The sequence below is a fragment of the Nymphaea colorata genome, chromosome 6, assembly GCF_008831285.2.
Source record: "Nymphaea colorata isolate Beijing-Zhang1983 chromosome 6, ASM883128v2, whole genome shotgun sequence".
NCBI classification, from domain to species: domain Eukaryota; kingdom Viridiplantae; phylum Streptophyta; class Magnoliopsida; order Nymphaeales; family Nymphaeaceae; genus Nymphaea; species Nymphaea colorata.
Window position 1 is genome coordinate 14514005 of NC_045143.1, and position 27289 is coordinate 14541293.

Sequence of the window (27289 nt, forward strand, 5' to 3'; positions counted from 1 at the left end):
TCTTTTTAAGATTTCTAACTTATTTTCTATATTTGACCCCTATATGTGTAATTGACCTTATCATTTGGATCCAGCTAGAACCAAAGCCCCTTTTGTAACATTTTCACGTTACAAGAACAAGTATCTTCATCTTCTAGTAGGATTCATATATTTACTTCTCTGCCCTCCCTGTGAAGAAGAAGAAGGAAAAATTCGTGTAGGGCTACTCTCGGGTCACGGTCTACTATAACATTTGGGATTCAAGTACGGTTCAAATTTTATCCAGTCATCCGTTTTCGCTCCTCCTGCTTCGTGCCAGACTCTATCCAAATTCCAGCCCCTCCGCTTCCACGCCAGGAGTTTCTCTTTCAAAAGCGCTTCAGATTCTCCGGACAAGGCTGCTGTGCTGCTGTGGTTGAGGACCTCCGGAGAAAATGGCTGCCCAATTGTCTACCGCCATTGTAGGCCACTCCTCTTCCTTCAAATGGTCCATGGCCAGAAGTCCTCTCGCAGAAACCTACTCTATGGCAGGTCAGTTTTTTTTGCTTTCGGTTCTAGCTCTCTTCCAGTCTTCCTTCTTTCTTTGAGCTTTTGGGACATTGGGTTCGGATGGGAAACTTCCTTTTTTATGAGGAATTCAGTCTCTCCTCAACTTTTTCTTGGTTTAAACATGGTGCGCTTCTACATCATTACATGCAAATCAGGGCCTCTGACGTTTCTTGGGCTCATTGTCTTCTTATTTTGACGTCGTGGCATTTTCTGCAAGTTGTTGGTTCTGGTAGTTTAGTGTCCGGAAATTCAATTCGGAAGTTGAATACAGTAAGAAATTTATATTTTTCGTCAGCCACGGGTTGGGAAGAGAATCTAGTTCTATCATCTAAGATATGAAACTGAGAAACCAAAGAAGAAAAATCAAGTAATTCAGTTTAATTGCTTGTGAATGGGAAATAGGCTACTTATTTGTTCGAGAAACCACGGAAGGGAACTGGTGGCCGGAGATAAATTGTTGGCCATAACGGTAGCAAATGATGATACACTTGCATGCTCGTACTTACCATCAGTACTTCGCCCGGGTAATGCGTGGAGTCAATCTCGTCATTGGAGTTAATTTCGCCACATAGAGTTAGCAACAAACCGGGATGATAGTTTTTTCTCTTTCTACTGTACTTAAACAGGCAACCATGCCATTTAAATCTAGTATGTATATCAAGAAAGCTTCTGGATTGTTTTAGCCCTGTATAGGTGACTTAGACCTCAGGCTTCACATTTACTCCCATAAGTTTAGCTTCTCTTTTGCGTGTCATGGTGGACAAATATTGGTTGCAAACACATGAAACTTTATGTGAAATAAATGCTTACCTTGCACTGCAAGTTATTTTTAGATTTTTGTTGTTGGAGGAAAACCTTTCATATTGAGGTGGTCTTTTACATGAATAGCATATTCTTTTGTTTGTTTTTGTGAAAGTACTTACATTGCTCTGAAGCATCATTCCAAGTGTTTGAGATCTCACCGTCACAAAGCGTGAATCTTTTTGAACACGAGCATGGTCTGATGAAATAAAGACATCCATAAGAAAATTCTTGATCAAGTTTCGCTTGCAGACTAAAAATCATTACATTCTGCATCAAATTTGAGCTTAAAATATTAACTGTTTAATTTCTCTTCTAGCAAGCAGACTGCTTGAGTTAAGGTCTGAATTTCTGGTTAAAAGCATTGACTATATTTTGTTGATTCTGAAAGTTCCCACCTTACCTTTAGAAATGCTGCAAAAGGTAAGAGGAAGGGGCAAATGAAGAAACACATCAAGAACTATACATTAGTGAAACAAAAAAGTTTTCTCTTTTTTTATTCACTAATATTATTTGTTAAAGGCTAATTGATTAAGTACTTTTCAACAAAATACATTATGTAAAAGATTAATTTATGGAAATTACAGGGAAAAAATCTACATTAACTAGAATTTCATTCCTAAATCCTAAGAATCTTTCTCAAGTTGTGCATGTCTTTTAAGAAAACAAAATTGGACCCTGCTGAGACCAATATGTCCATAACCAAAAGCGCAAAAGTTATTTTCAACATGTCGAGTTTCAACATAAATCTTCTTAATTTGGGATACACTTTGGTTTTGTTGTGTCCAATTTTGTAAAATAACAATGTTTTTATGACATTCTATCTTTAGAATGAGGTGGTTTAGGCTTAGCATAAGCTCTAGGTTTAGAAACAAGCAAAAAACATTTTTATGTTTATCCTTGGAATGTGACAATTTATTTTCCTCCATGATTAATTCGGCCGGAGCTTGACTCATAAAAGAAACATTTGCTCTGCAGAGAAGAGAAATCTTAACTCTGTCAAATTTGGGTCGGAACCCTAAATATACTTATACAACTTTCTTTGTTGAATTTGTTTCTCCCTCAAAATGATGTTGCAAGGGTCATGCCATTGTGGCTGAGAAATGGACAACTCTTCCTAAAGATTGATTCATCTCTGAAATTGTCTTTGATAGGATTCTCTCCTTTTTGAAGATGAGTTACTTTTAACTGAGCAATGTGAGCATTGGCTTTTATAGTGTGCATTTCATAAAGTTGCTCCCAAGCCTCTTTGGCATGTTTAAACTTAGCAAGTTGAGTGCTAATGGAGATGTTAACATTATTAGGACCAATGGCATGATGTTATGATGCTCATTATCCATTTTTTCCATTTTTCTTGTAATCTAAAGCGACCTTGCTTTGCTCAATCTCTTTCAAATTCTTAAGTTTTCCCTTCTACAGTCTTAGTAAGAAATGGCATTTTCTTGAGTTCGTCTTGCCATTATGTTCACACTTGATTTTTCCTCCTGTTGTGGTTTATAGTTGGATTTAGAGCGAAAAAATTGTTGGTGCATTCAGTGTGACTTAAATCAGTCTTTCCATGTTTCATTTTTAAGCCAGATTTTCAGGAGAACCATTTATACAATGTGTTTGTTTTCCTGTATTAGTCTTTGTTTTCCTCTTTTTTTAGTTAGTTCTCTGTTGTAGTTTCTTATAGATGTGCTAGGACTGTCTGTCACATCTCCTTTTCCTTTCTTCTCATTCCCTTGTTTTATTGAGAAAACTAAAATTTGTATTAATTTAATTCCTGCAATTGCGATCTCCATGATATGCTTCACTTTTAAGAAAATATTGCAGTTGGATATTGTGGAAGGAGAGTTTCCATGTGTTCAAATCGCTTCAAACTTGGCTCTTCTGCAAATTATGTAAAAAATCAGGACAGCATAAGGATGGGATTGAAAAGTCTCTCTTCAAAACAGCTAAAATACAGGTTAGATTTGTGTTAAGAGCAAAGGTTTATCAACAATTGTGCGATTGGTAAGAAAACAAATATTGACTTCCTTCAGAACATGCATATATAGGAGCTTTGTTAGCTTTACAGTTATAAATCATGCTTATGCTTTAAGATATATCTCATTCTATCTCACCATTTCTCCACTTCTTCAGAGCTGGAGTTTGTAGGTGTGCCACCATTGAAGAAATAGAAGCTGAAAAATCTTTAATTGAAAGCGAAGCTGTAAGTTTCTAATTTTGATATAAAAGCATGACTAGCTTAATAAGAAAAAACTCTGTCTGCAGCGAACCCTTATGTGTTCCTTTGTTCACAAAATGTGTTTTGCTTGTTTTATTCAATTGATTAGTTTGACACCTTTTTTTGGTGTTCTGTTTCTTGTTTTTTACCTTTTTTTCAGAAAGATCGAATGGAAAAAACTCTTGACACGATCAAAGCCAACTTTAATTCAGTGAGAACTGGAAGAGCAAGTCCGGCCATATTAGATCGTATTGAAGTAAGAAGCGGACGGTTCATCTTCTACTCGATTACTTTTTTCCTCAACTTTTCCTCTTCATATTGTCCTCAATGTTATATTCTGCTAACTGTCTTCATGCATTGTCACAAATGTCGGGGATTTTTTTGAAAGAGTGAAAATTGGGAAATAAAGGATAAAGTAAATGTGAAGAATTGTAATATTTTGAAAGAAATGCAAAATGAAATTGTCACAATTTCTTTGAAGTAGTTTTTCAGGAAAATGTTTTTAATATATATTAATTTCTTTGACGTTTCTTTTAGCATTTCAATAATTATTTTGACTTTTTTATCAACTTTTTGTGATAAAAGTATTAGAAAACTCAGATTCTCATATTTCGTTCTGCCTTTTTTTATATTTTTGAAGTTCGTAAGTTTTTTTTCTAAGAAAAATGAACTTGCTCACTAGTGCCTAAAAACTGCTCAGCAATAAAAACCCGAGAACGATATTTGTGACAATGGCTTTTATGTAACTAAAGATGTAGACAAAGTTAATCTCTATTTATTTTTGTTGATAATTAGCCACTGAAGGTTTTCATCTAAAGTTACCAACTTAGAAACCACAATATAAAATGATATGGGAAGTGAAGTAGGAATCCTAATTCCAAATGAGTTGCACATCAGAGGCAGGAAGCACAAGAGCAAACTGATAATCGAGCCAGACAGCAAAAATCAAATAGAGAACCAAGTCAGAATTAGGAAAAATAAGCAAAATGAAATCTAATTCCCTGGTCAACATTGGTCTGTCCTTGTTTTAGCCAATAAAAAGAAAAATTGTTTCAGAAATTCAAGCTTGAAAGGTCTAGAAGAACACAATATTGATGCTGAATTGAAGATGACATCGACTAAAAATTACTTGCACTACAAGTGTTTAAAGCATATTTCATTATTTACGAATATATGCTGCATTGCTACTTTTATCTAAACTTAAAGAGAATATATAAGCTTTTGCTTATCCTTATGAAAATAAAACAAAATAAAATTTCTTTTAAATTCAAAGATAAAACTCAAAGTTTACTCCTGAAGACAGTGTCTCTTTATGGTGTATGTAAAATAATAGAACATATTAACTGTAATCCTCAATTTAGAGGGGGATGGAAGTCATATCAATGTTGTAAAAAGCGTATCATAAGCCGTATCGTTCTGGCTTTAAAATACGTTGTATCGTAAAATATCGTAACGTACCGTAACCGTATCGTATTTTTTTTTTAAATCAAATCAGAAAAAATATAAAAAATTCGAAAAATTCATAAAAAATCAGTAAAAATCAAGAATAATATGTTCTTTATAAAAAACATGTTTTACAGAATGATAGACTTATTATTGCTTGGTTTTATTTGGTTTGTTAATATGTAAGCAAAGGTTTGTTTGGTTTTCCAATGCATGGAGCTGCATCTTTGGATGTCCCTGCCAAATGGTGTTTCATTCTAATAATCCCTCATGTAACTGTATTCCCACAAAAGTTACATTTGATTTTTAACCGGACATTCTCATTCACCCTTTCGCACCATTGCTATGTGGGATTAGACGATGCCATATCTTCACAAAAAACCGAAAACCTATGGTAAACTTAACAAAAAACAATCAAAATCTTTCATTCTATGGTAAAAATATATGAATATATGGTAAAAACAAGAGATTGCTTACCTTACGGAGAAGAAATAAAAAAAACCCCTTTTCTTCCAAAGAAAATCAGCCACCCACGCACAAATCGATGATTTCATGGTGAAAAATCACTGATTTCACAGTGGAAATGGATGATTTCTCTCAAAGGCGGCACAATCTCTAGGTTAGAAATGAAGAAGGGGTGTGTTTTTATAAAAGAAACTCAAAAAAGGAGAGTTCGGCCCCCTCTTTTTCGAAATGAGCCAGTATCATATAATACGAGACCTGTATCGCACGCATACAGGCACGATACACCCCCTACTTACGATACAGGGGGTGTATCGTATCGTAAATTACAAACGATACGATACGGCTCCGTATCGTACGATATGTAAAACACTGAGTCATATAGTTTTTCAGCTTTGGACGTCTTAGTTTTATGTGTCCATGTTCCTAGCAATGAAAACAAATAATTTTTTGTTGGGGTCTTCATTGTTCTTGCTAAAGTATGGAGGTAGATAAGGTTTTGTTATTTCCAGGCTTAGATATAGGGAACACACTTTCAGTTCTCTCCTTGTTATACATAAGTCTATCCTCCATAATTAGTTCAGCAAGAGCTTCATTGATAGTTGGAGCACTTGACCTTTGAACTTGACTGTATCAAATCAGGGCTTAATCCCATGTCATGATTAACTAATAGAACTTGCCTTTTTGATGAAGTAACATATCTTGAGGACAACTCCACTTTGGTTCAACTGAGGATAATTCATCTCACAGCAATGGGAATTCTCCATAATAGTCTTTAATGAACTTGTCTCCTTCCTGCAATTTTGAAATTTTTACTTGCACATTTAGTTTATAACTTTATATGCAACATCTTTCATTGTGTGCATCTCCCTAAGAAACTCCCGTGCCTCATTTGCATATTCAAATTTGGGCGGCTGATCACTTATGGAGGTCTCTACACTATTCAAGAACCATGACATAACCTTGTGATGCTGAACCCTCTATTCTTTTAATTTCTTCCCATAATCATTTATGGCTTTGTCTTTTTCAGCCCCCTCTAATTCCTTAGTTTTACCATTATAGTCTTAGTTAGGATAAGCTTAGATTCTTTCTTAGAGTATCCCCATAGACCTTTTCTACCAACATGGTGTTTCATCTTAGGCGCTCATGTAACGTAAGTGGTGGACTTTAACTTAACAAGGGGTTGGAGGGAAAGGCAATCTTTTTCTTCTATTTTTAATAGAGAGAAAAGGAAAGAAGCATACCATAGAGGGCTGGAGCAACATACCAGCTACACATACAGTTCTCTCACAGATCAGACAAACTGTGCACAAATGCACCAAAAAATGATTGTCTATATTACTCACAAAGAATTATACACAAAGGCTTACAGAAAGCCTTGACAATTACAATGACTTACTCCAACAAATAGAGGCAACAAAGGCCATTGGAGATCCCAACGCCTATATCAATGCTGCTGTTAGAAGCAAACAAAACCAAGAATTATACACAAAGGCTTACAAAAAGCCTTGACAATTACAATGACAATTACTCCAACAAATAGAGGCAACAAAGGCCATTGGAGGTCCCAACGACTATATCAATGCTGCTGTAAGAAGCAAACAAAACCAAAATACAAAAACAAAATATAACAAAAACTAAGAGAAAAGTACCATAAAAGAACCCAGATAAGCCTAATTAAATCAGTTATAGCCTTATAGGTAATCACCATCTGATCCTGTTAACTTCCCAAGCTAACACATAAACTCACCCACACAGCCTTAATGGAAGCCCAGCCTTCACTAAACAGAGTAAATCTCATCGTCCTCTTTAGGGCTTAATCCCTCCTCAACTTATACAAAGTGTATGCTGGAGTGGGTTGACCTACCTGTTACCATGACCCAACCCGCAGACAGGGTCCATCTAAGATTCTAAATGACCCGCTACCCCGATTTCAGACTGAAGAGTCAACATAACTCCAAAGACTCTAATGTAACTCCAGCTTAACACTACTGAAGACCTACTGACTTTAGCATGTCTAACATTTATTCCCCCCCTTACTGAAACACCTTGTCGGCTTTTCCTCAAGGTGTGAAGTCTGGGAATTGGCTGAATATCTTCTGCAGACTCCCAAGTGGCTGGTTTCTTCCCAGCTGGTCCACTCTATAATAAACCATTCAGTTATTTTGCTGTTATTGATCTTCACCTTCCGTGCGGCCAACCTGCGATAGGGAAATAGGGCTGGAATCCCTCGCAAGACTGATGCCATGCGAGTTTCCTCACTGGTTGGGGGTTGGTGACAGGCTTTCAACTTAGATACATGAAAAACAGGATGAATCAGGCTGCCTTCACGCAATTGCAATTCGTAAGCCAAGGTTCCAACCTTCCTTTTGATGATGTAGGGTCCTACATATCGAGATGCCAGTTTGACATTTCTCCTTGTAGTCTAAGTTCCCAGTCCATGGCGGGTCCTGCGCAGGTACACCCAGTCTCCTGCTTTGTACTGCTGGTCGCGATGGCGTCTGTTATATTGCAGAACCATCCGATCATGTGCAGCAGCCAGATGCTGCTTAAGATATTTCAAGATGGCATCTCTACATCTCAACTGAACCTCTACTTCATCCTCTTTGGCTGTTCCTAGTTGATACCTCCTAAGATCTGGTTGAGGTCTGCCATAAACAGCTTCAAATGGAGTTGTTCCCGTGGAAGAATGCCACCCTGTATTATAGGCATACTCTGCCCAAGACAAATAGTCAGGCTATAAGTTTGGCCGCTGCCCAGCAAAGCAACACAAATATGTTTCCAAACTTCTATTAACAACCTCCGTTTGGCCATCCGACTGTGGGTGATAGGCTGTACTCATCCGATCACTTACTATTGAATGGGGAACTCCATGCAGCTTGCCCACGTGGTCTTGGAATGCTCTTGCCACTGACTTGGCAGAAAAGGGATGATCTAAAGCAATGAAATGTGCGTACTTAGTCAAAGAATCCACTATTACAAAAATTACTGATTTTCCTCTCGAAGGTGGGAACCCTTCTATGAAGTCAATAGAAATATCTTCCCACACTAATTTGGGTATGGGCAATGGATGAAGCAGCCCTGCTGGTTTCCTCGTCTCGTATTTATTTTACTGGCATATGTGGCAATTCTTGATGTATTCTAAGACTGCCTTTTTCATTCCAGCCAATAGAAGGTGCCCCAAATTCGTCGGTAAGTCTTCTCTACTCCTTCATGGCCTCCTTCCTTGGAATCATGGTAGTGTTCCACTAGAATTTTGGGAAGGTCAGTTTCTGGTGGGATAAATATCTTACCTTGGCACCGTAGATATGGCTCCGTCCAAAGGTACCCATACTTGCGGACTGGGCTTGCATTTAACTGTGCCTTTATCTTCTGCACCGTCTCAGCTTGTTGATGGGCATGCTTAGTTTTTTCCCACAATTCAACCTGTACTTGAGAAATAGAACACAGTAGGTTCTCTTGATAACTGCCTGTCTGGACAGTCCGTTTGCTGCCAAGTTCTTTTTTCCTTTTTTGTATTGGACTTCAAAATCAAAGTCCATCAATTTGAGTATCCAATGCTGTAGTGTACGGGTCAGGGAAGACTGTTGTAGACAATACTTCAAACTATGGTGATCAATCATCACCACAAACCTTCTTACCATCAAATATAGTTTCCATTTGAAGATGGCCAACACTATGGCTATGAGTTCACACTCATAGGTTGACTTAGCCTTGAAGTTGGTACCCATTGCCTTGCTGAAAAAGGCAATGGGATGCTGCTCTTGACTAAGCACAGCCCTATTCCATAATCTGACGCATCTGCTTCTATATAAAAAGGAAGTTGAAAATTGGGCATCTTCTAAACTGGTGCTGATGTAATGGCCAGTTTGAGTGTTTCAAATGCCTCTTTCTCTTTCTCTCCCCACTTGAATCTGTCCTTTTTTGTTAACTCAGTTAAAGTTTCAGCCAGCAGTCCATAACCCTTAACAAATCATCGATAATAGCCTGCCAAGCCCAAGAATGACCTTAATTCTTTCACCGAACTGGGTGTCTTCCATTCTCTTACTGCTTTCATTTCATCGTCCTCCATTTTGACCATTCCTTTACTGATTACATGGCCAAGGTATACAACCTGATTAGTCCCAAACACACATTTGGATTGTCTGGCTTGCAGTTCATGTTGCTGCAGTGTAGATGAAACCAACTGCAGGTGCTGAAAATTCTCTTCTTCCCTCGCACTGTACACTAGAATATCATAAAAAAAACACCAATACGAATCGTTGAAGATAAGGTCTAAAAGGGTCGTTCATTAAGGACTGAAAGGTGGAAGGGGTATTGGTTAGCCCGAAGGGCATAACATTGAACTTATAATGCCCGTCGTGTGTTTGGAAAGCAGTTTTGGGTATGTCTTGGGTTGCCACCCTGATTTGATGATACCCTGCCCTTAGATCTAGCTTAGAAAAGTAAGCTGATCCATGCAATTCATCTAATAGTTCTTCAATGAGAGGAATAGGATAGCAATGCTTTACTGTTATGGCATCCAATGTACGATAATCAACACAAAATCTCCATCCTCCATCCTTCTGTTTTACCAACAATGCTGGGGACGCAAAGGGGCTGTGGCTGGCGTGAATAATGCCATCTGTCAGCATCTCTTTCGTCAATTCTTCCAGCACCTCTCGCTGGTGTTGGCTGTACCGATATGGACGTCGGTTGACAGCTCAGACCCCATTTTGGAGCTCTATATGGTGATCATAGGTTCATTTCGGAGGCAGGCTATCACACCCCGACCTTTTTGACACTCAAACATTTTTTTTTTTTTCTAACATCCAACATCGAGGTGTGACTACACAATAGTTCAAAAAGGAATGAGCCAAGCAATTCAAAACAATGGGGCAAGCTTTCCATTATATAGCATTTCAATTCAATTGTACATTTGACAAAAATGCCCCAAAATCACAACATCGATGCCTCATCAAAACAAGGCATCAGTAAAAACCAAAAACCCGACGCGCCGGCACTACAAGAACAAAACAAAACCCAAAACCTCCCCAGTAGGACGTGAGTGTAGCCATCTGCTCAGCCTGCTGCCCCGGGTACACCAAAACCTGAAAAAGGAAACAACTGAAGGCTTAGCCTTCGCAGTATGGCAACAAGCCAGGAAAAGTCCAAGCCCTCTTAGGTCGGGCTCAGTACACAAACAAACATCAGAACAATCTATCATTATGTCGTGTCAAGACACGACATGCAGACGCCACTCAATGGCTACAATAACATAATTTCAATCACATGCAAGGCATCATCAACATGTCACTTGCATTCATAAGCACAACAGTCACATGCACAACAATCCTATATATTTCAATCACATACATTGCAGTTTCATTACTATCAGTGAATTTACAGTTCCTGTGGGTGCAAACACAGGCACGTGCACACCGCGGGCGGCCCACAGCCGAGAGACAACCCCCGTGGTGGCCCAGAACAGTATGGATCCATCTATCCGCTGCAGCGGTAGAGCACTCATCCATGGATGTGTGAATTCCAAGGAGAGATACTCAGCCTTCCCTAGGACACCCAGGTTGGGAAGGCGGGAGCCTACGCTCCAAGCACATCACACAACAGTACCCTGGGGCCTTGCACCGCCTGCGCTCCGAACAGGCGAGACCAGTGGCGAAAGTGGGACAACTCCCATATACATAGTCACATCCCACTGGCCTCTCATCTCTTATTCTTTCATTCTTATACTTATACTTGCACAAACACATTTAACTGGCTAGCTCCTGAGGTTGGTTCACTTCACGAGTGAACCCACACCTCCAATTGCCTCCACACGAGGGTTACACATAACCACAACAGTTTTGGCTAGCCGTCATAACAATATGGGCACAACTACCCACTGTGCAAACATTTGTATCATTGCCCGCGGCAATGGGTATTCAATAAACATAACATTCACATTCATCATCATAACAATCACATCTTTGAAAACTTAGCCAAACCACAGAAAGTAGTCTCAATCTGTGGTGGGCTCGTAACTGTCCTATGCAGTTATCATGCTAGAATGCTTTCTAATGCACAATTGGGGTCGAGGAGACACTCGACTCGATACCCCGCCTCATCTGTCCTAAACAGTTATCAATTCTAGCATGCACATGCAATGCGTAACATTATCAAAACAATTACTATAAGCCTTTCAAAACAATTCATATCATATATCAATTTATGTACATGCATACACATATTCATTCACGGAACACTCAATCAATTCATATCACAAATCCTAGGATCCCATGATCCTAGGAACACACATTCATTCACTTGCCCAGGCAGGGATTTGCCTGGAATGTCGCCATACCTGTGGCGCGTTCACAAGAATCTTCAAAATGCCTCGAGCTTCGAATCCGGTAACTCAAGGTCGACGGGACGTACCCGGTGAACCTGCAGACACAAACACAAGATAAGATTCCTACTACTTACCTCAACAATTCAAACAAAAACAAAACAAAATCATTGAGGCACGTGTCATCGCCTCAAGAGGGTGTCGATGGGTAGTGTCGACCCACAAGTTCTCCAATAGGGTCACTTCCCACTCCTAGCCGTGCCAATAGATGCGAAAACTCAAAGCCATCAATCCGTCTATCACTAACGCCTTTCTCAAAATTCCCTTTTTCTTAAATCAAGGCGTCTACCCCAAAGATACTTCCAACTTATGTACGTTATCCCTATTTAACTCCAAGATGCACCCGTTCACAAAAACGCGTGCTACAGGCTCACTAAAACGGTCCTAAATCTTCCCCACAACCTCACAAACTCTACCATGTCTCCCCTAATGCTTCGAAAATTAATCTATCATGCTTAAATGATCATCCAAAATATGAATCTTCGCTTCCCAACATAATCGCAAGCTTTCCCCAAAAACGAAATCACTAACATGTGTTCCAAATAATCAATTCAAAGCTCTAGCATGCTCAACCAATAATTATGAGCGTTCCAAAAAGAAATATATCATAAAATAGGTTCAATTTCGCCTTGCTCACCCCGATTGAAGGTCTAAACTGCTGTAATCCTCCCGGCAGCCACCTCACGCGTCCAAGTGGTCCCCAAACGGCTAAAATCCTCCAATGCCGCCACTACCAAGGCCTTCTCTAATTGCTGTTACGAGGGGGAAGACAAATCCCCAAGCTGAAAACGGATCCAACAGTGATAGCACAGTGAAAATCAGTGAGAGAAAGTACTTGATTGGAGAAAAATCGAAAACGAGCAGAAAATGGGGAGAGGGTTCGGTCAAAAGGGGAAAAGAAGGCAGTGAGGGGAGAGGACGGGAGAGAAGAGAGAGAGACGGTGGAGAGTGAGACGAGTGACAGTGGGAGAGGGAGAGTCGTTCGGTAGAGAGGGGAGATGAGAGACAGTGGGAGAGGGAGGGTCGTTCGGTGGAGAGGGGAGACGAGAGACGGTGGGAGAGGGAGAAGGGAAAGAAAACGGGAAGGAGAAGAAAAGAGAAGAGAGGAAGAGGCAGGGGACGACAGGGTTCACCTCAACGCCGCCGTCGTCGCCGCCGCCGCCGCCGTCGCCGCCGCCGCCGCCGTCGCCGCCGCCGCCACCGCCGCCGCCGCCGCCGCCGTCGCCGCCGCCGCCGTCGCCGCCGCCGCCGCCGTCGCCGCCGCCGCCGTCGCCGTCGCCGTCGCCTTCTTCCCTGAGCTCCGGTCGTGGGTAAGGAAGAGACGGTAAGAGGAAAGCGAAGGAGAAGAGAATGCGAGGGAGGAGGGACAGCGTCGGGCTCCTCTCGCGTGGGGCTAGGGTCCGGGTCTGGACCCTGACCCGACCCGCTCCGCCCAAACGCCGCGCGTTACATCCTACCCTCCTAACAAAAAATTTCGTCCTCGAAATTAGATCATACCTCAATGCAAGAACAAGTGCGGATATCTCTTCCGCACGTCCTCCTCAGGTTCCCATGTGCTCTCCTTCAATCCATGGTACTGCCATTCCACCTTCACTAAAGGGATTCTCTTTGTGCGAAGCACTTGCTCTCTTCGATCCACAATTCTGATAGGTTTTTCTTCCATTGTCAGATCATCTTGCACCTGAATACCTTGAAAATCAATCACATGTGTCGGATCTGGTACGTACTTTCGATGCATGGAAACATGAAAAACGTCATGAACATGACTCCAGTCTGGTGGTAGTGCCAATCTATAGGCCACCTCGCCAATCTTCTCTAATATCTCAAAAGGTCCTACGAACCTCGGGCTCAACTTTCCCTTCACACCAAAACGAAAAACACCTCTAGTAGGGGAAATCTTCAAAAACACATGATCACCCACCTCAAAAGTCAATTCTCTACGACGAATGTCGGCATAGCTTTTCTGTCTACTCTGAGCAGTCAACAACTTTTTCCTTATCAATTGCACTTGGTCGGTGTAGTGTTGCAAAACTAAAGGGTTTTCGATTTTTCCATCACCCAATTCGGTCCAACAAGCTGGCGATCTGCACGGCCTTCCATACAAAGCCTCAAAAGGTGCCATCCCAATACTAGAGTGGTAACTGTTATTATATGCAAATTCTGCCAGTTTCACATGTTTGTCCCATTCTCCTTTCCACTCTAAGACACAAGCACGCAACATGTCCTCTAAGGTCTGAATGGTCCTCTCCGATTGCCCATCAGTTTGGGGGTGGAACGCTGTGCTTAGCTTAAGCTTGGTACCCAAAGCCTTCTGCAAATGCCCCCAAAATCTAGAGGTAAAACGTGGATCTCGATCCGAAATGATAGACCTTGGCACACCATGCAATCTCACTATCTCGCCAATATATAACTCTGCGAGACTTTCCAAAGACTGATTAATTCTAATAGACAGAAAATGAGCGGACTTCGTCAGTCGATCAACAATCACCCATATGGCATCATGCTGTCTTCGGGTGTGAGGCAATCCAACTACAAAATCCATTGTAATGTCTTCCCATTTCCACACCGGGATATCGATTCTCTGCAACAAGCCTCCGGGCCGTTGATGCTCTGCTTTTACTTGTTGGCAAACCAAACACTTTGCCACATATTCTGCAATTTCACGCTTCATTCCAGGCCACCAAAAATTTCTCTTCATATCCTGAAACATCTTTGTACTGCCAGGGTGTATAGAAAACTTAGATTTATGAGCTTCATCAAGCAACCGTCGCTTCACCCCTTCATCTCTAGGGACCCACAATCTATGTCGAAACCACAATGAACCCTCTTCATCTTGATGCCAGAAAGCATCTACCTTCTTACACTCTTCCACGTTCTTAGCAAAATCAGGATCTTCCTTTTGCTTCAATACAAGCTCTTCCATCAAAGGGTGTTGTATCACGGCACTCATCGTTGCTTTGTTCTCGCCACAAAGGTAAGGTTGCCATGCTATCACATCTTGTAACAAATTCCAAGAACATGCTAACATACTATACATCGTTGCCTTAGCTTGCCTGCTCAAAGCATCAGCCACCACATTCGCCTTGCCTGGATGATATGATATCGTGAAATCATAATCTTTTAGGTATTCAATCCATCTTCTTTGCCTCAAATTAAGATCACTTTGAGAGAATATATATTTCAAAGACTTGTGATCTGTAAACACTTCAAATGTTGCCCCATAGAGATAATGCCTCCAAATCTTTAGTGCAAACACAACTGCTCCCAACTCCAAATCGTGAGTGGGATAGTGTTGTTCGTGTGTCTTCAACTGCCTTGATGCATAAGCCACCACACGGCCATTTTGCATCAGCACACAACCATAACCGATTCCTGATGCGTCTGTGTACAGTACAAAACCCGAATGACCTGATGGAAGCGTCAGAATAGGAGCAGCAGTAAGCTTGTCCTTCAGAGTTTGAAAACTCCTCTCACACTCTTCATTCCAAATAAACTTCACTCCTTTTCTCAATAGCTTAGTCATTGGTGTAGCTATTTTCGAAAAGTCTTGTATGAACCTGCGATAATATCCTGCCAATCCCAAAAAGCTTCTAACCTCGGTTACACTGCATGGCGTCCTCCAGTCCTGCACAGCTGACACCTTAGCCGGATCGACGGATACTCCATCCTTAGAGATTACATGACCCAGAAAGTTTACCTTCTCTAGCCAAAATTCACATTTTGAATACTTGGCATACAACTTATGCTTGCGCAAAAGACCCAATACACTTCTCAAGTGATCTCTATGCTCTGTCACACTCTCTGAGTACACCAAAATATCATCCACAAAAACAATAACAAATCGGTCCAAGAACTCTTGGAAAACCCGATTCATGAGGTCCATGAACGCTGCGGGAGCATTGGTCAACCCAAAAGGCATGACCCTGAATTCATAGTGCCCATATCTGGTTCGAAATGCAGTCTTAGCAACATCTTCCTCCCGTATCAAGAGTTGATGATAACCTGTCCTCAGATCGATCTTGGAGAAAACCTTTGCATCCTTAAGCTGATCAAACAAGTCTTCAATTCTAGGAAGCGGATACTTATTCTTGATGGTGATTTGATTCAACATGCGGTAGTCGATACACAAACGCATTGTCCCATCTTTCTTCTTCACAAACAACACTGGTGCTCCCCATGGTGACACACTAGGTCGGATGAAGCCCTTGTCTAAGAGCTCCTGCAATTGCTTCCTCAATTCTTCTAACTCTGCTGGTGCCATACGATAGGGTGCCTTAGAAATAGGAGCTGTCCCTGGTGACAACTCTATCTTGAACTCCACTTCTCGTGTTGGAGGCAAACTTGACAGTTCCTCCGGAAACACATCAGGGTACTCACTCACAATTGCCACATCCGGTAACCTTACCGGTTCCGGCTCATTGGTCAACACATTGACCAAGAAGGCAACACTTCCATTTTCTATCAATCGTTTAGCTTTCAATGCAGACACCATTATCTTATCAGTTCGACTGGCCTTACGAGCATGGAACTCCACAGGTTGCATTTCATCAGTCAACAATTGTATCTGCTTCTTCCTGCAATCTATATTAGCATAATGTGCATATAACCAATCCATGCCCAAAATCACATCAAATTCGTTAAAACTCATGATCACCAACTGTGCAGGTAAGTGATGTTGATGGATCTCCACGTCCACATCAGATAGATACCCACTACACGACTCTTGAGCATGCATAGGGCTAACAACTTTCAGAACATACGGCATCTTCCTAGCAGGCACTTCTAGTGAAGTAGCAAATCGACTAGATATAAATGAATGGGTCGCCCCAGCATCAAACAACACTCTAGCAATATGAGAACCAACAAGTAAAGTACCTTCAACAAGGTCGTGTGCCTGAAGCTCCTCCACGGTAGTAGCATAGACACGTCCAGTCGTCTGTCGTGCGCTAGAAGGACCGGCCTCTGGCTTCTTCAACTCTCTTTCTTTCCTTAAGGGACAATCCTTGATAAAGTGCCCCATCCTTCCACAGTGTAAGCAAGCTCCGATCTCTCGATAGCACGGCTTTCCAGGGTGCACACGCGAACAAGTAGGGCACCTCTGAGAAGTCGGAGTAGCCACTGACCCCTGGGTGGCCTCACTACGGGTTGGCTGGTTCCGTCTGAAAGTTCGATCATCCCGCCTCTCATAAGGCCTTGTCCTGCCTGCAAAGTGGTGGCGCTTCACCTGGGCTCGTCCACCTTGTGAATGCTGGCTTGCTTTCTTCTGGTGATCCTTCTGTGTCCTCGCCCAGTCTTCTTCTATACATCTTGCCATAGTGACCGCCTCGTCCAAGTCACGAGGTCTGCTCGTCAAAACTTTGGTTCGCAGTCCCTCCCGCAGACCGCGCACAAACTTACCTGCTCTAGCTCCGTCTGTGGTGTAGAAGTGTGGGCAATACGCCTCCAAGTGTCGATATCTTGTAATATATTCCTCCAAGCTCATTTGATTTTGCTGTAGATCAAGAAACTCTTGCATGTTCTTGTCTCTAGCATGCACTGGGTAGTAGGTGTTGAGGAAGGAATCTCTAAACTGCTTCCAAGAAATTGACGGTTGGCCTGCATACCGGATCTCAAGAGTTGATTTCCACCAATCCATGGCATCACCTTTCAGCAGGTAAGTGCCATAGTTCACTTTGTCTTCCTCAGGCATCTTCAGAAGCACAAAGATGCGTTCAACTTCCTCAATCCACTGTTTTGCCTTATCGTGACTGCACCCTCCTGAAAAGATAGGCGGCTGCATCGCCATGAACTGTTGAAACGACACCGCTGATGCCTTCTCCTTAAGTGGCGCAGTGGTGTCTCTGGAAGGAGATGCATTACTCCTCTGGTTACTGACCATGGACTGCACAAGGGAGGTCAGTGTTTGCAACGTGGTCAGCAAAATAGACTGTTGATCCACAGGTGGAGTCTGCCTCAGTGGGGTTTGAGCACCCCCACCCAATTGGGCATACTGGTGCCCTGACGTACTGTCGTCGCGTGGGGTATGCGCATCAGAATGGGCCGGACTAGGCTCTCTCTGTGCCTCTGTGGACGGCCCAGCTCGCTTCTTACCCTTACGATGATATTCCATCTGTACACACAAGAACCTTAATCTCAAATCCAGTCTATGACTAATCTCACAAATCAAATCACAACGTGCATTAGCACGAAGTTCAAAACATAGATCACATTACGTACTTATGCGTGAAAAAGCATAACCACAATAACAATCTAATCAAATGAATGCGTACCTGGGCAACACGGCTTCACAAATAGGCTTTAACTCACATCCATAGTGGGGTTTGCCATGGCTCTGATACCAAAACTGTCACACCCCGACCTTTTTGACACTCAAACATTTTTTTTTTTTTCTAACATCCAACATCGAGGTGTGACTACACAATAGTTCAAAAAGGAATGAGCCAAGCAATTCAAAACAATGGGGCAAGCTTTCCATTATATAGCATTTCAATTCAATTGTACATTTGACAAAAATGCCCCAAAATCACAACATCGATGCCTCATCAAAACAAGGCATCAGTAAAAACCAAAAACCCGACGCGCCGGCACTACAAGAACAAAACAAAACCCAAAACCTCCCCAGTAGGACGTGAGTGTAGCCATCTGCTCAGCCTGCTGCCCCGGGTACACCAAAACCTGAAAAAGGAAACAACTGAAGGCTTAGCCTTCGCAGTATGGCAACAAGCCAGGAAAAGTCCAAGCCCTCTTAGGTCGGGCTCAGTACACAAACAAACATCAGAACAATCTATCATTATGTCGTGTCAAGACACGACATGCAGACGCCACTCAATGGCTACAATAACATAATTTCAATCACATGCAAGGCATCATCAACATGTCACTTGCATTCATAAGCACAACAGTCACATGCACAACAATCCTATATATTTCAATCACATACATTGCAGTTTCATTACTATCAGTGAATTTACAGTTCCTGTGGGTGCAAACACAGGCACGTGCACACCGCGGGCGGCCCACAGCCGAGAGACAACCCCCGTGGTGGCCCAGAACAATATGGATCCATCTATCCGCTGCAGCGGTAGAGCACTCATCCATGGATGTGTGAATTCCAAGGAGAGATACTCAGCCTTCCCTAGGACACCCAGGTTGGGAAGGCGGGAGCCTACGCTCCAAGCACATCACACAACAGTACCCTGGGGCCTTGCACCGCCTGCGCTCCGAACAGGCGAGACCAGTGGCGAAAGTGGGACAACTCCCATATACATAGTCACATCCCACTGGCCTCTCATCTCTTATTCTTTCATTCTTATACTTATACTTGCACAAACACATTTAACTGGCTAGCTCCTGAGGTTGGTTCACTTCACGAGTGAACCCACACCTCCAATTGCCTCCACACGAGGGTTACACATAACCACAACAGTTTTGGCTAGCCGTCATAACAATATGGGCACAACTACCCACTGTGCAAACATTTGTATCATTGCCCGCGGCAATGGGTATTCAATAAACATAACATTCACATTCATCATCATAACAATCACATCTTTGAAAACTTAGCCAAACCACAGAAAGTAGTCTCAATCTGTGGTGGGCTCGTAACTGTCCTATGCAGTTATCATGCTAGAATGCTTTCTAATGCACAATTGGGGTCGAGGAGACACTCGACTCGATACCCCGCCTCATCTGTCCTAAACAGTTATCAATTCTAGCATGCACATGCAATGCGTAACATTATCAAAACAATTACTATAAGCCTTTCAAAACAATTCATATCATATATCAATTTATGTACATGCATACACATATTCATTCACGGAACACTCAATCAATTCATATCACAAATCCTAGGATCCCATGATCCTAGGAACACACATTCATTCACTTGCCCAGGCAGGGATTTGCCTGGAATGTCGCCATACCTGTGGCGCGTTCACAAGAATCTTCAAAATGCCTCGAGCTTCGAATCCGGTAACTCAAGGTCGACGGGACGTACCCGGTGAACCTGCAGACACAAACACAAGATAAGATTCCTACTACTTACCTCAACAATTCAAACAAAAACAAAACAAAATCATTGAGGCACGTGTCATCGCCTCAAGAGGGTGTCGATGGGTAGTGTCGACCCACAAGTTCTCCAATAGGGTCACTTCCCACTCCTAGCCGTGCCAATAGATGCGAAAACTCAAAGCCATCAATCCGTCTATCACTAACGCCTTTCTCAAAATTCCCTTTTTCTTAAATCAAGGCGTCTACCCCAAAGATACTTCCAACTTATGTACGTTATCCCTATTTAACTCCAAGATGCACCCGTTCACAAAAACGCGTGCTACAGGCTCACTAAAACGGTCCTAAATCTTCCCCACAACCTCACAAACTCTACCATGTCTCCCCTAATGCTTCGAAAATTAATCTATCATGCTTAAATGATCATCCAAAATATGAATCTTCGCTTCCCAACATAATCGCAAGCTTTCCCCAAAAACGAAATCACTAACATGTGTTCCAAATAATCAATTCAAAGCTCTAGCATGCTCAACCAATAATTATGAGCGTTCCAAAAAGAAATATATCATAAAATAGGTTCAATTTCGCCTTGCTCACCCCGATTGAAGGTCTAAACTGCTGTAATCCTCCCGGCAGCCACCTCACGCGTCCAAGTGGTCCCCAAACGGCTAAAATCCTCCAATGCCGCCACTACCAAGGCCTTCTCTAATTGCTGTTACGAGGGGGAAGACAAATCCCCAAGCTGAAAACGGATCCAACAGTGATAGCACAGTGAAAATCAGTGAGAGAAAGTACTTGATTGGAGAAAAATCGAAAACGAGCAGAAAATGGGGAGAGGGTTCGGTCAAAAGGGGAAAAGAAGGCAGTGAGGGGAGAGGACGGGAGAGAAGAGAGAGAGACGGTGGAGAGTGAGACGAGTGACAGTGGGAGAGGGAGAGTCGTTCGGTAGAGAGGGGAGACGAGAGACAGTGGGAGAGGGAGGGTCGTTCGGTGGAGAGGGGAGACGAGAGACGGTGGGAGAGGGAGAAGGGAAAGAAAACGGGAAGGAGAAGAAAAGAGAAGAGAGGAAGAGGCAGGGGACGACAGGGTTCACCTCAACGCCGCCGTCGTCGCCGCCGCCGCCGCCGTCGCCGCCGCCGCCGTCGCCGTCGCCTTCTTCCCTGAGCTCCGGTCGTGGGTAAGGAAGAGACGGTAAGAGGAAAGCGAAGGAGAAGAGAATGCGAGGGAGGAGGGGCAGCGTCGGGCTCCTCTCGCGTGGGGCTAGGGTCCGGGTCTGGACCCTGACCCGACCCGCTCCGCCCAAACGCCGCGCGTTACACAGGCCCTTGGGAGGCTCAAACACAATCTTAAACTCTCTCAAGAGAGCTTGCAGACGCTGTTGGCATATGTACTCTTGTGCTTCAGATCTCTGGTCTATTTCTTCAACTAGTTTCTCAGTTGTCATCAATATGAAGGACGTTGCAGGCCCCTTCATCATCTTTGCTACTTTTTGCTCTCCCATGGTCTTCCGTGGAACTGCTTCTAAAGTCTGTTGGCCTTCTTTTGCTTTTGCAAAATGCATTTTCATTCCTATGAAGTCTCACACTACTTCACCAAGGTTACGCAGCCACTGTACTCCCAAGGCCAAGTCTGCTGCTGCCATTGCTAGGGTGAAAAGCTTAACCTGAAACTTATGGCCCTGAATTTCTAGGACTTCTTGTGCACATCTTCCCCTACATTTTAACGTGCTGGCGTCCCCTACAACAAAGTCAAAGGCAGGCTGATTTTCAATCTGGCAGCCCAGTGCTCTTGCTGATTTTTGCATAGAAGGTTGTGGGTGGAGCCCCTGTCCACCATAATGCTCACCCTTTTGCCTCTCAACTGACCCTCCACCCTCATTAATTGGGGAACTTCTTCTCCTGCTAATGCATGGAGAGAGATCTCAGGAGAAGCTCCACTATCTGTTCCTTCAGCCTCTTCTAGTACTACTACAGGGTCAGGTTCCAGCGCGGCTTTGTCCGGTGGATCGTCCTCTTCTTTCACCAAATACATATGAAGCTTTTGGCAGACATGGCCTGGTGTCCATGGTTGATCGCAGTGAAAGCAAATCCTCGCCGGCGCTTCTCTTTAATCTGTTCAGCGGTAAGACGACGGACAACCTGGCGCATAGTTTGGTTTCCCTTCAACAAGGGCACAGACGCTACTAGAGCCTCGGGTCTCACTGAGCGCTGAGCTTTGTCTGAAAATGGCAGCCGACTACTATAACCCATCCTTCACTACTTTTCCTTTACCAATCGGGCCATCTCAAAACATTCTGATAGACTCATTAACTCCTGCAATGGACTGCCATGAACACCTGAATTCTCTCCTCTACTTCCTGGTTGTGGCGTTCAACGGCCTGCAGTTGGCGGCTCATTAACTCCATCGTCTCCTCCATGCTCTCTCGTGCTTCTATCGCTGTGAAAACTTCCTTCGAGGTAATCTTGCTGGGCGCTGCCATCAAACCTGGCTCTGATGCAAATTTTTTAACTTCCCCACCTAACACATAAACTCACACACACAACCTTAATGAAAGCCCAGCCTTCACTAAACAGGGTAGATCTCATCGTCCTCTTTAGGGTTTAATCCCTGCTCAACTTATACAAAGTGTATGGTGGGGTGGGTTAACCTCCCTGTTACCATGACCCAACCCGTGGACAGGGTCCATCTAATTGACCCGCTACCCCGACTTTAGACTTAAGAGTCAACATAACTCCAAAGACTCTAACAGGACTCCAACTTAACACTACTGAAGACCTATTGACTTTAGCATGTCTAACGGATCCCTATTTTCTAACAAACATATCCTTGTCCCTTAGCAAGGTCTAACCTATAACTGAAGAAGGTATCTAAAGCAATTAGCTTCCCCTCTTGTTAATAAGCTTCCATTAATTTTTCTTTTTGACTAATAGATTGGTTTATGTTAGAATATCTTGTATAGGGAACCGGGTCTGGATATGGACCCGGTCCCATGGGCGCGGGTACCGAGGGTGGCTCGGTACCCTAGGCGGGTCTCCCACTTATATAATCTCACTTATTGTGTAATGGTTGATCAAGGGGAAATAACATTCTCTCTCCTAGGGTTGCGGTTTTGCCCCTAGGTTAGAGCTTCTTCGTGGTTTTTCACCTTTTACTGAGGTTTTCCACGTATATCGTGTGTTTCTTCTCCGTTCTCTTCTTGTGTTGCTTGTTTCTACATGGTATCAGAGCCAGCGCGTGTGGGTTTTCTTGGTGTGATCGTGGAGTTTCCGCCGCCGTTGGAGTTCCTTTTTTTTTTTTTTTCGCCGCCCACCGCCGCTGACGTTTCCACCACCACCGCTGCTTGGACGTTCTTTGCGCCTGCCGCTGGCGTGTGCACATGTTGCCGTGACCGTTGTTTCGCCTCCGCCGCTGGTGACCTACGACGCCGTCGTTCTTCCGCCGCCGCCAGGGTTTCACTCGCCGTCGCCGTCAGGGCTACTTCTGCCGCCGCCGTCAGGCCTTAGGCCTTCTTTCGCCGTGGTTCTTCCGCCTTCGCCGCCTCTTGTCCTGTTGTCTCTTGTGCTGGTGCCGCGTTTCCTGGTGTTGGGATTGTGATGGCCGAAGTGATGACTTACAAGATCGATGCTGCCTTTGACTCGGGCAATAATACCAAGAGCGAGAACTTGCCTGTTCAAGTCACCTCCATTCAGCTGAACAAAGACAACTATCTCTCTTGGTCTGCTGCACTTGAAATAGGGATTACCAGTCGCGGTCGCCTTCCCTATATCACTGGGGAGAAACCTGCACCTTCTAAAACGGATCCACAATGGGCGACGTGGGCGTTGGAAGATAGCCAAGTGAAAGTATGGATCATTAGTTCTGTTTCTGCTGATATTCAGCCTCTGATCTTGCGTAAGTTGACTGCATATGACATGTGGACTGTGCTTGCACGGATGTATGGCCGTAAGAAGAGAGTCTTGCGCACGTACCAAATCAAACGTGGCATCTACTCCCTCAAACAGGGTGACTTGTCTGTGGCATCCTTCTTTGCAGCCCTGAAGACTAAATGGGAGGAACTGGACTATCATGTGAATGATGACTGGCATTGTGGTTCTGATCATGCCTTGTACTGAGAAAAAGAATGGATGGACCGGACTTTTATTTTCCTTGGAGGATCACGTGATGAATTTGAATCTATTAGGAGCCAAATTCTCAATTGTGACGAGATTCCTGGGATTGAGGAGGTGTATGCCCGGGTAGAATCTGAGGAACAACGTCGCCAAGTCATGCATATTGACTCCAGCCAAGGGAGTTCTCCCTCAGCGTTTGTTAGCCGTGCCTCAGGGACTGGACAACGTCCTATTCGGTGTTGTAGTCATTGTAACAAGTTGGGGCATTCTGTGGATTTCTGTTGGGATATTCATCCTAAGAAGAGACTTGTTCGTGGTCGTCCTCCTTCTAGTCGGCGAGGGTCTTCTGTGCTTGACTCTAGTCAGGGTAGTTCGTCAAATGTTGAAAAATCAAAGCTTTCCTCTGATCAAATCAAGGAATTGCAAGCTTATATCAGCCGGCTTTCTACTACACGAGGAAACTTCCATGACCGAGGGAGCTAAGTTAGCTCAAGCTCTTGTGGCCAAAAGTGATCAAGGTAATCCCTCCCTTGGTGATTGGATTGTTGACAGTGGGGCTACACATCATATGACAGGGGATCCTAAGCTGTTTCAAGAATACAAATTGTCTTCAGGGCAGCAACGCGTGTCTATGGCTGATGGGTCTTCTATCTCTGTGGCTGGAAAAGGGAGTTTGTCCTTGTTGAATAAATATTGTCTGCATAATGCTCTTCATGTTCCCAATATTCCTGTGAACTTGTTATCTGTCAGCAGTATTACCAAAGAACTAAATTGTAATCTGATTTTTTCTGCTGACCATTGTTTCCTACAGGACTTGGTGACGGGGAAGAAGATTGGGATTGGTTCGGTTATTGATGGACTCTACAGACTGCCCGTGCAAGTTGCGTCTGCCTTGATTTTAGCCACTAGTGGACAGTTGTCAGGTGTGGAAGACATGTCTATCATTATGCGATGGCACGAGCGTCTTGGACATCTCTCATTTCAGTTGATCAAGAAGTTGTTTCCTAGGCTTTTTACTTTTGTTTCCATTGACTCCTTCACATGTGAAGTGTGTCAGTTGGCTAAGCATGTCAGGGCTTCGTACCCTATTTCTTTCAATAAAACCACCCGTCCGTTTGCTTTGGTTCATTCTTATGTTTGGGGTCCTTCGGGAGTACCCACTTGTCGTGGTTTTCATTATTTTATGACTCTTATTGATGACTACTCCCGTTGTACGTTCGTGTACTTGTTGAAAGAACGTAGTGACGTTCCTGTCATTGTCAAAAACTTTGTGGCTTTTGTTGAGACTCAGTTTCAGACCTCTGTTCAGGCTTTCCGCACTGATAATGCTAGAGAGTATGTCTCTCAATCTCTAGATGATTTCTTGAAGAGCAAGGGTATTGTTCATGAAACGTCCTGTAGTTACACACCTCCCCAAAATGACGTGGCTGAACGGAAGAATCGCCATTTATTAGATGTCACTCGGGCTATTATGTTCCATCGGCAGGTTCCTAAGCGCTACTGGGGTGATGCACTTCTCACTAGTGCCCACCTTATTAATTGTATGCCTACCCGTGTGTTGCAGGGTCATTCCCCATATTCTATGCTTTGGCCTACTCAGAATCCCTGGCCTCTTACTCCTCGGGTGTTCGGGTGTGTCTGTTTTGTTCATGACCATAGTCCCACCCTTAAGAAACTTGACCCTCGGTCTATCAAGGCTGTCTTCCTGGGGTATTCCTCCACTCAGAAGGGATACAAATGTGTTGATCCTACCACTTTTAAAGTCTATGTCTCCCGGGATGTTACTTTTTATGAGCATGAGACATACTTTCCTGTGAATCCTCTTCAGGGGGAGTGTCTAGGGAACAGTAGTGAAGAGTATTCCTCAAATCAATTGATTCAGTTTATGGATTTCTTGGATTACAAGGTTAGTCACAGTGTGGCAGACACAATCAGAGATGGTAGAGACAGTCACATGGACGGGGGCCTTGTTGATAATCAGAATGTTGATATTACCAATCCCAATCCTGTGAGTTCCCTGGATGACCCAAGTTAAATCAATGAAGAGCTTCCTATGAGGATTTTGTTGGTAGTCTCTGCTTGTCCGTTCCCTTGGGGATAATAAGGAGCTGAAAAATGGTGCACAATAAGGTATTTGCTGCACAACTGTCTCATCTTTTCATTTTTGAACTGAGTCCCGTTGTGAGACACTATATCATGAGGGATCCCAAATCTGCAAAGAAGATTTTTGTGAATGAAGGACACTATATGACTTTCTTTCACTGTTCTGAGTGTGATGGCTTCTACCCACTTGGTAAAATAATCTGTTGCAACCAGAAAATACTTATGGCCATTGGAAGCTGCATGGGATATAGGTCTGACTACGTCAAAGGCCCACATAAAAAATGACCAATGAGATGTCACAGAATGCAATTGAGGAGCTAGTGTATGAATCACTGGAGCATGCAGTTGGCATTCTTTGCACCTTTTGGCAAATTGGTAACAATTCTTTTGCATAGTAGACCAATAATAACCTGCTCAAATTATCTGTTTGGTGAGGGTTTGGTAACCAACATGACCTCCACAATCTCCTTGATGTGACTCTTCGATGACTTCCTTCGTCTCATCTTCATCAAGGCGTCGAGAATATTCAATGCTAAATCCACGTCTGTATAATACCCTTGCAAGAATAAAGTACCTCGCTGACATACATTGGATTGCTTTTTGTTCATTTTTGGACTTTTCAGTCGGGAATTCTCCACTTTCAATGTACCTTTTGATATCATGGTACGAAGGCGTATTCCCTCCTGGATATGATGAACATGTGTCATTGTTTCAAAAGCGGGGTATTCTAATCTTCCAATCTCAGAAGAATGAATTGCTTCATTGGTTCGAAAAGTGATGGTGGATCATAGGCTCACGAGGCCATCCACAATAGGGTTACCTTTTCTCTTTATGTGAGCCAGTTGTACTTCTTCAAACTAACAGATTAAGGAGGTAGCGATCTCTTGATATGACACCAACCTTTCATCTTTGACTTGCCATTCTCCATTCACTTGGTTTATAATAAGCTGAGAATTGCAGAAGGCATGCACCCTTTTTACTTGAAAACTCAATAAAGAATGAAGCCCTTGTATGAGGGCTTCAAATTCAGCCATGTTATGGGTACATGAAAAATCGAGTTTCAAAAAATATAGGATCATTTCGTCTTCTAGAGTGATAAGTATGATGTCTATGCCTGCTCCCATCACATTCCTGGATCCATCAAAGTACATCTTTCATATCGAAACTGTTTCTAAACTTAGTACATGTTCATCTGAAAACTCATCATTCGTTCTGATTTCTTTGTATTAGGGGAAGTCT

General features: G+C 43.2%; 2 protein-coding genes across 4 annotated transcripts in view; one reads left to right on the plus strand and one right to left on the minus strand.

The window, feature by feature from the left end:
* The first annotated feature begins 210 nt into the window (after positions 1-210).
* LOC116256523 (ribosome-recycling factor, chloroplastic) overlaps positions 211-27289 on the plus strand; it is a 46003-nt gene continuing 18924 nt past the window's right edge. Inside the window, exons 1-4 of one of the 2 annotated variants that reach the window (XR_007573613.1) lie at positions 211-510; positions 3145-3277; positions 3454-3523; positions 3699-3794. Coding sequence is in view for 1 of the 2 variants with exons in the window: in XM_031632905.2 (XP_031488765.1) it covers positions 414-510; positions 3145-3277; positions 3454-3523; positions 3699-3794 (396 nt within the window). In the remaining variant the exon portion in view is untranslated. The remainder of the gene's footprint in view (positions 511-3144; positions 3278-3453; positions 3524-3698; positions 3795-27289) is intronic. The other variant, XM_031632905.2, reaches the window with a different exon arrangement.
* Positions 10308-17754, minus strand: LOC126410146 (uncharacterized). Of its 2 annotated transcripts, none has more exons than XR_007573612.1 (2): positions 11784-12801; positions 10308-10533 (listed from the first exon to the last, which is right to left on the minus strand). XR_007573612.1 is itself a non-coding variant. In XM_050078353.1 (2 exons), exons 1-2 carry the CDS (start codon positions 17704-17706, stop codon positions 10505-10507), a joined length of 1032 nt encoding a protein of 343 aa, XP_049934310.1. In that variant the 5' UTR covers positions 17707-17754; the 3' UTR covers positions 10308-10504. The 2 variants fall into 2 exon arrangements, 1 of the variants encoding a protein (XP_049934310.1); XM_050078353.1 differs by lacking the exon at positions 11784-12801 and adding an exon at positions 16704-17754.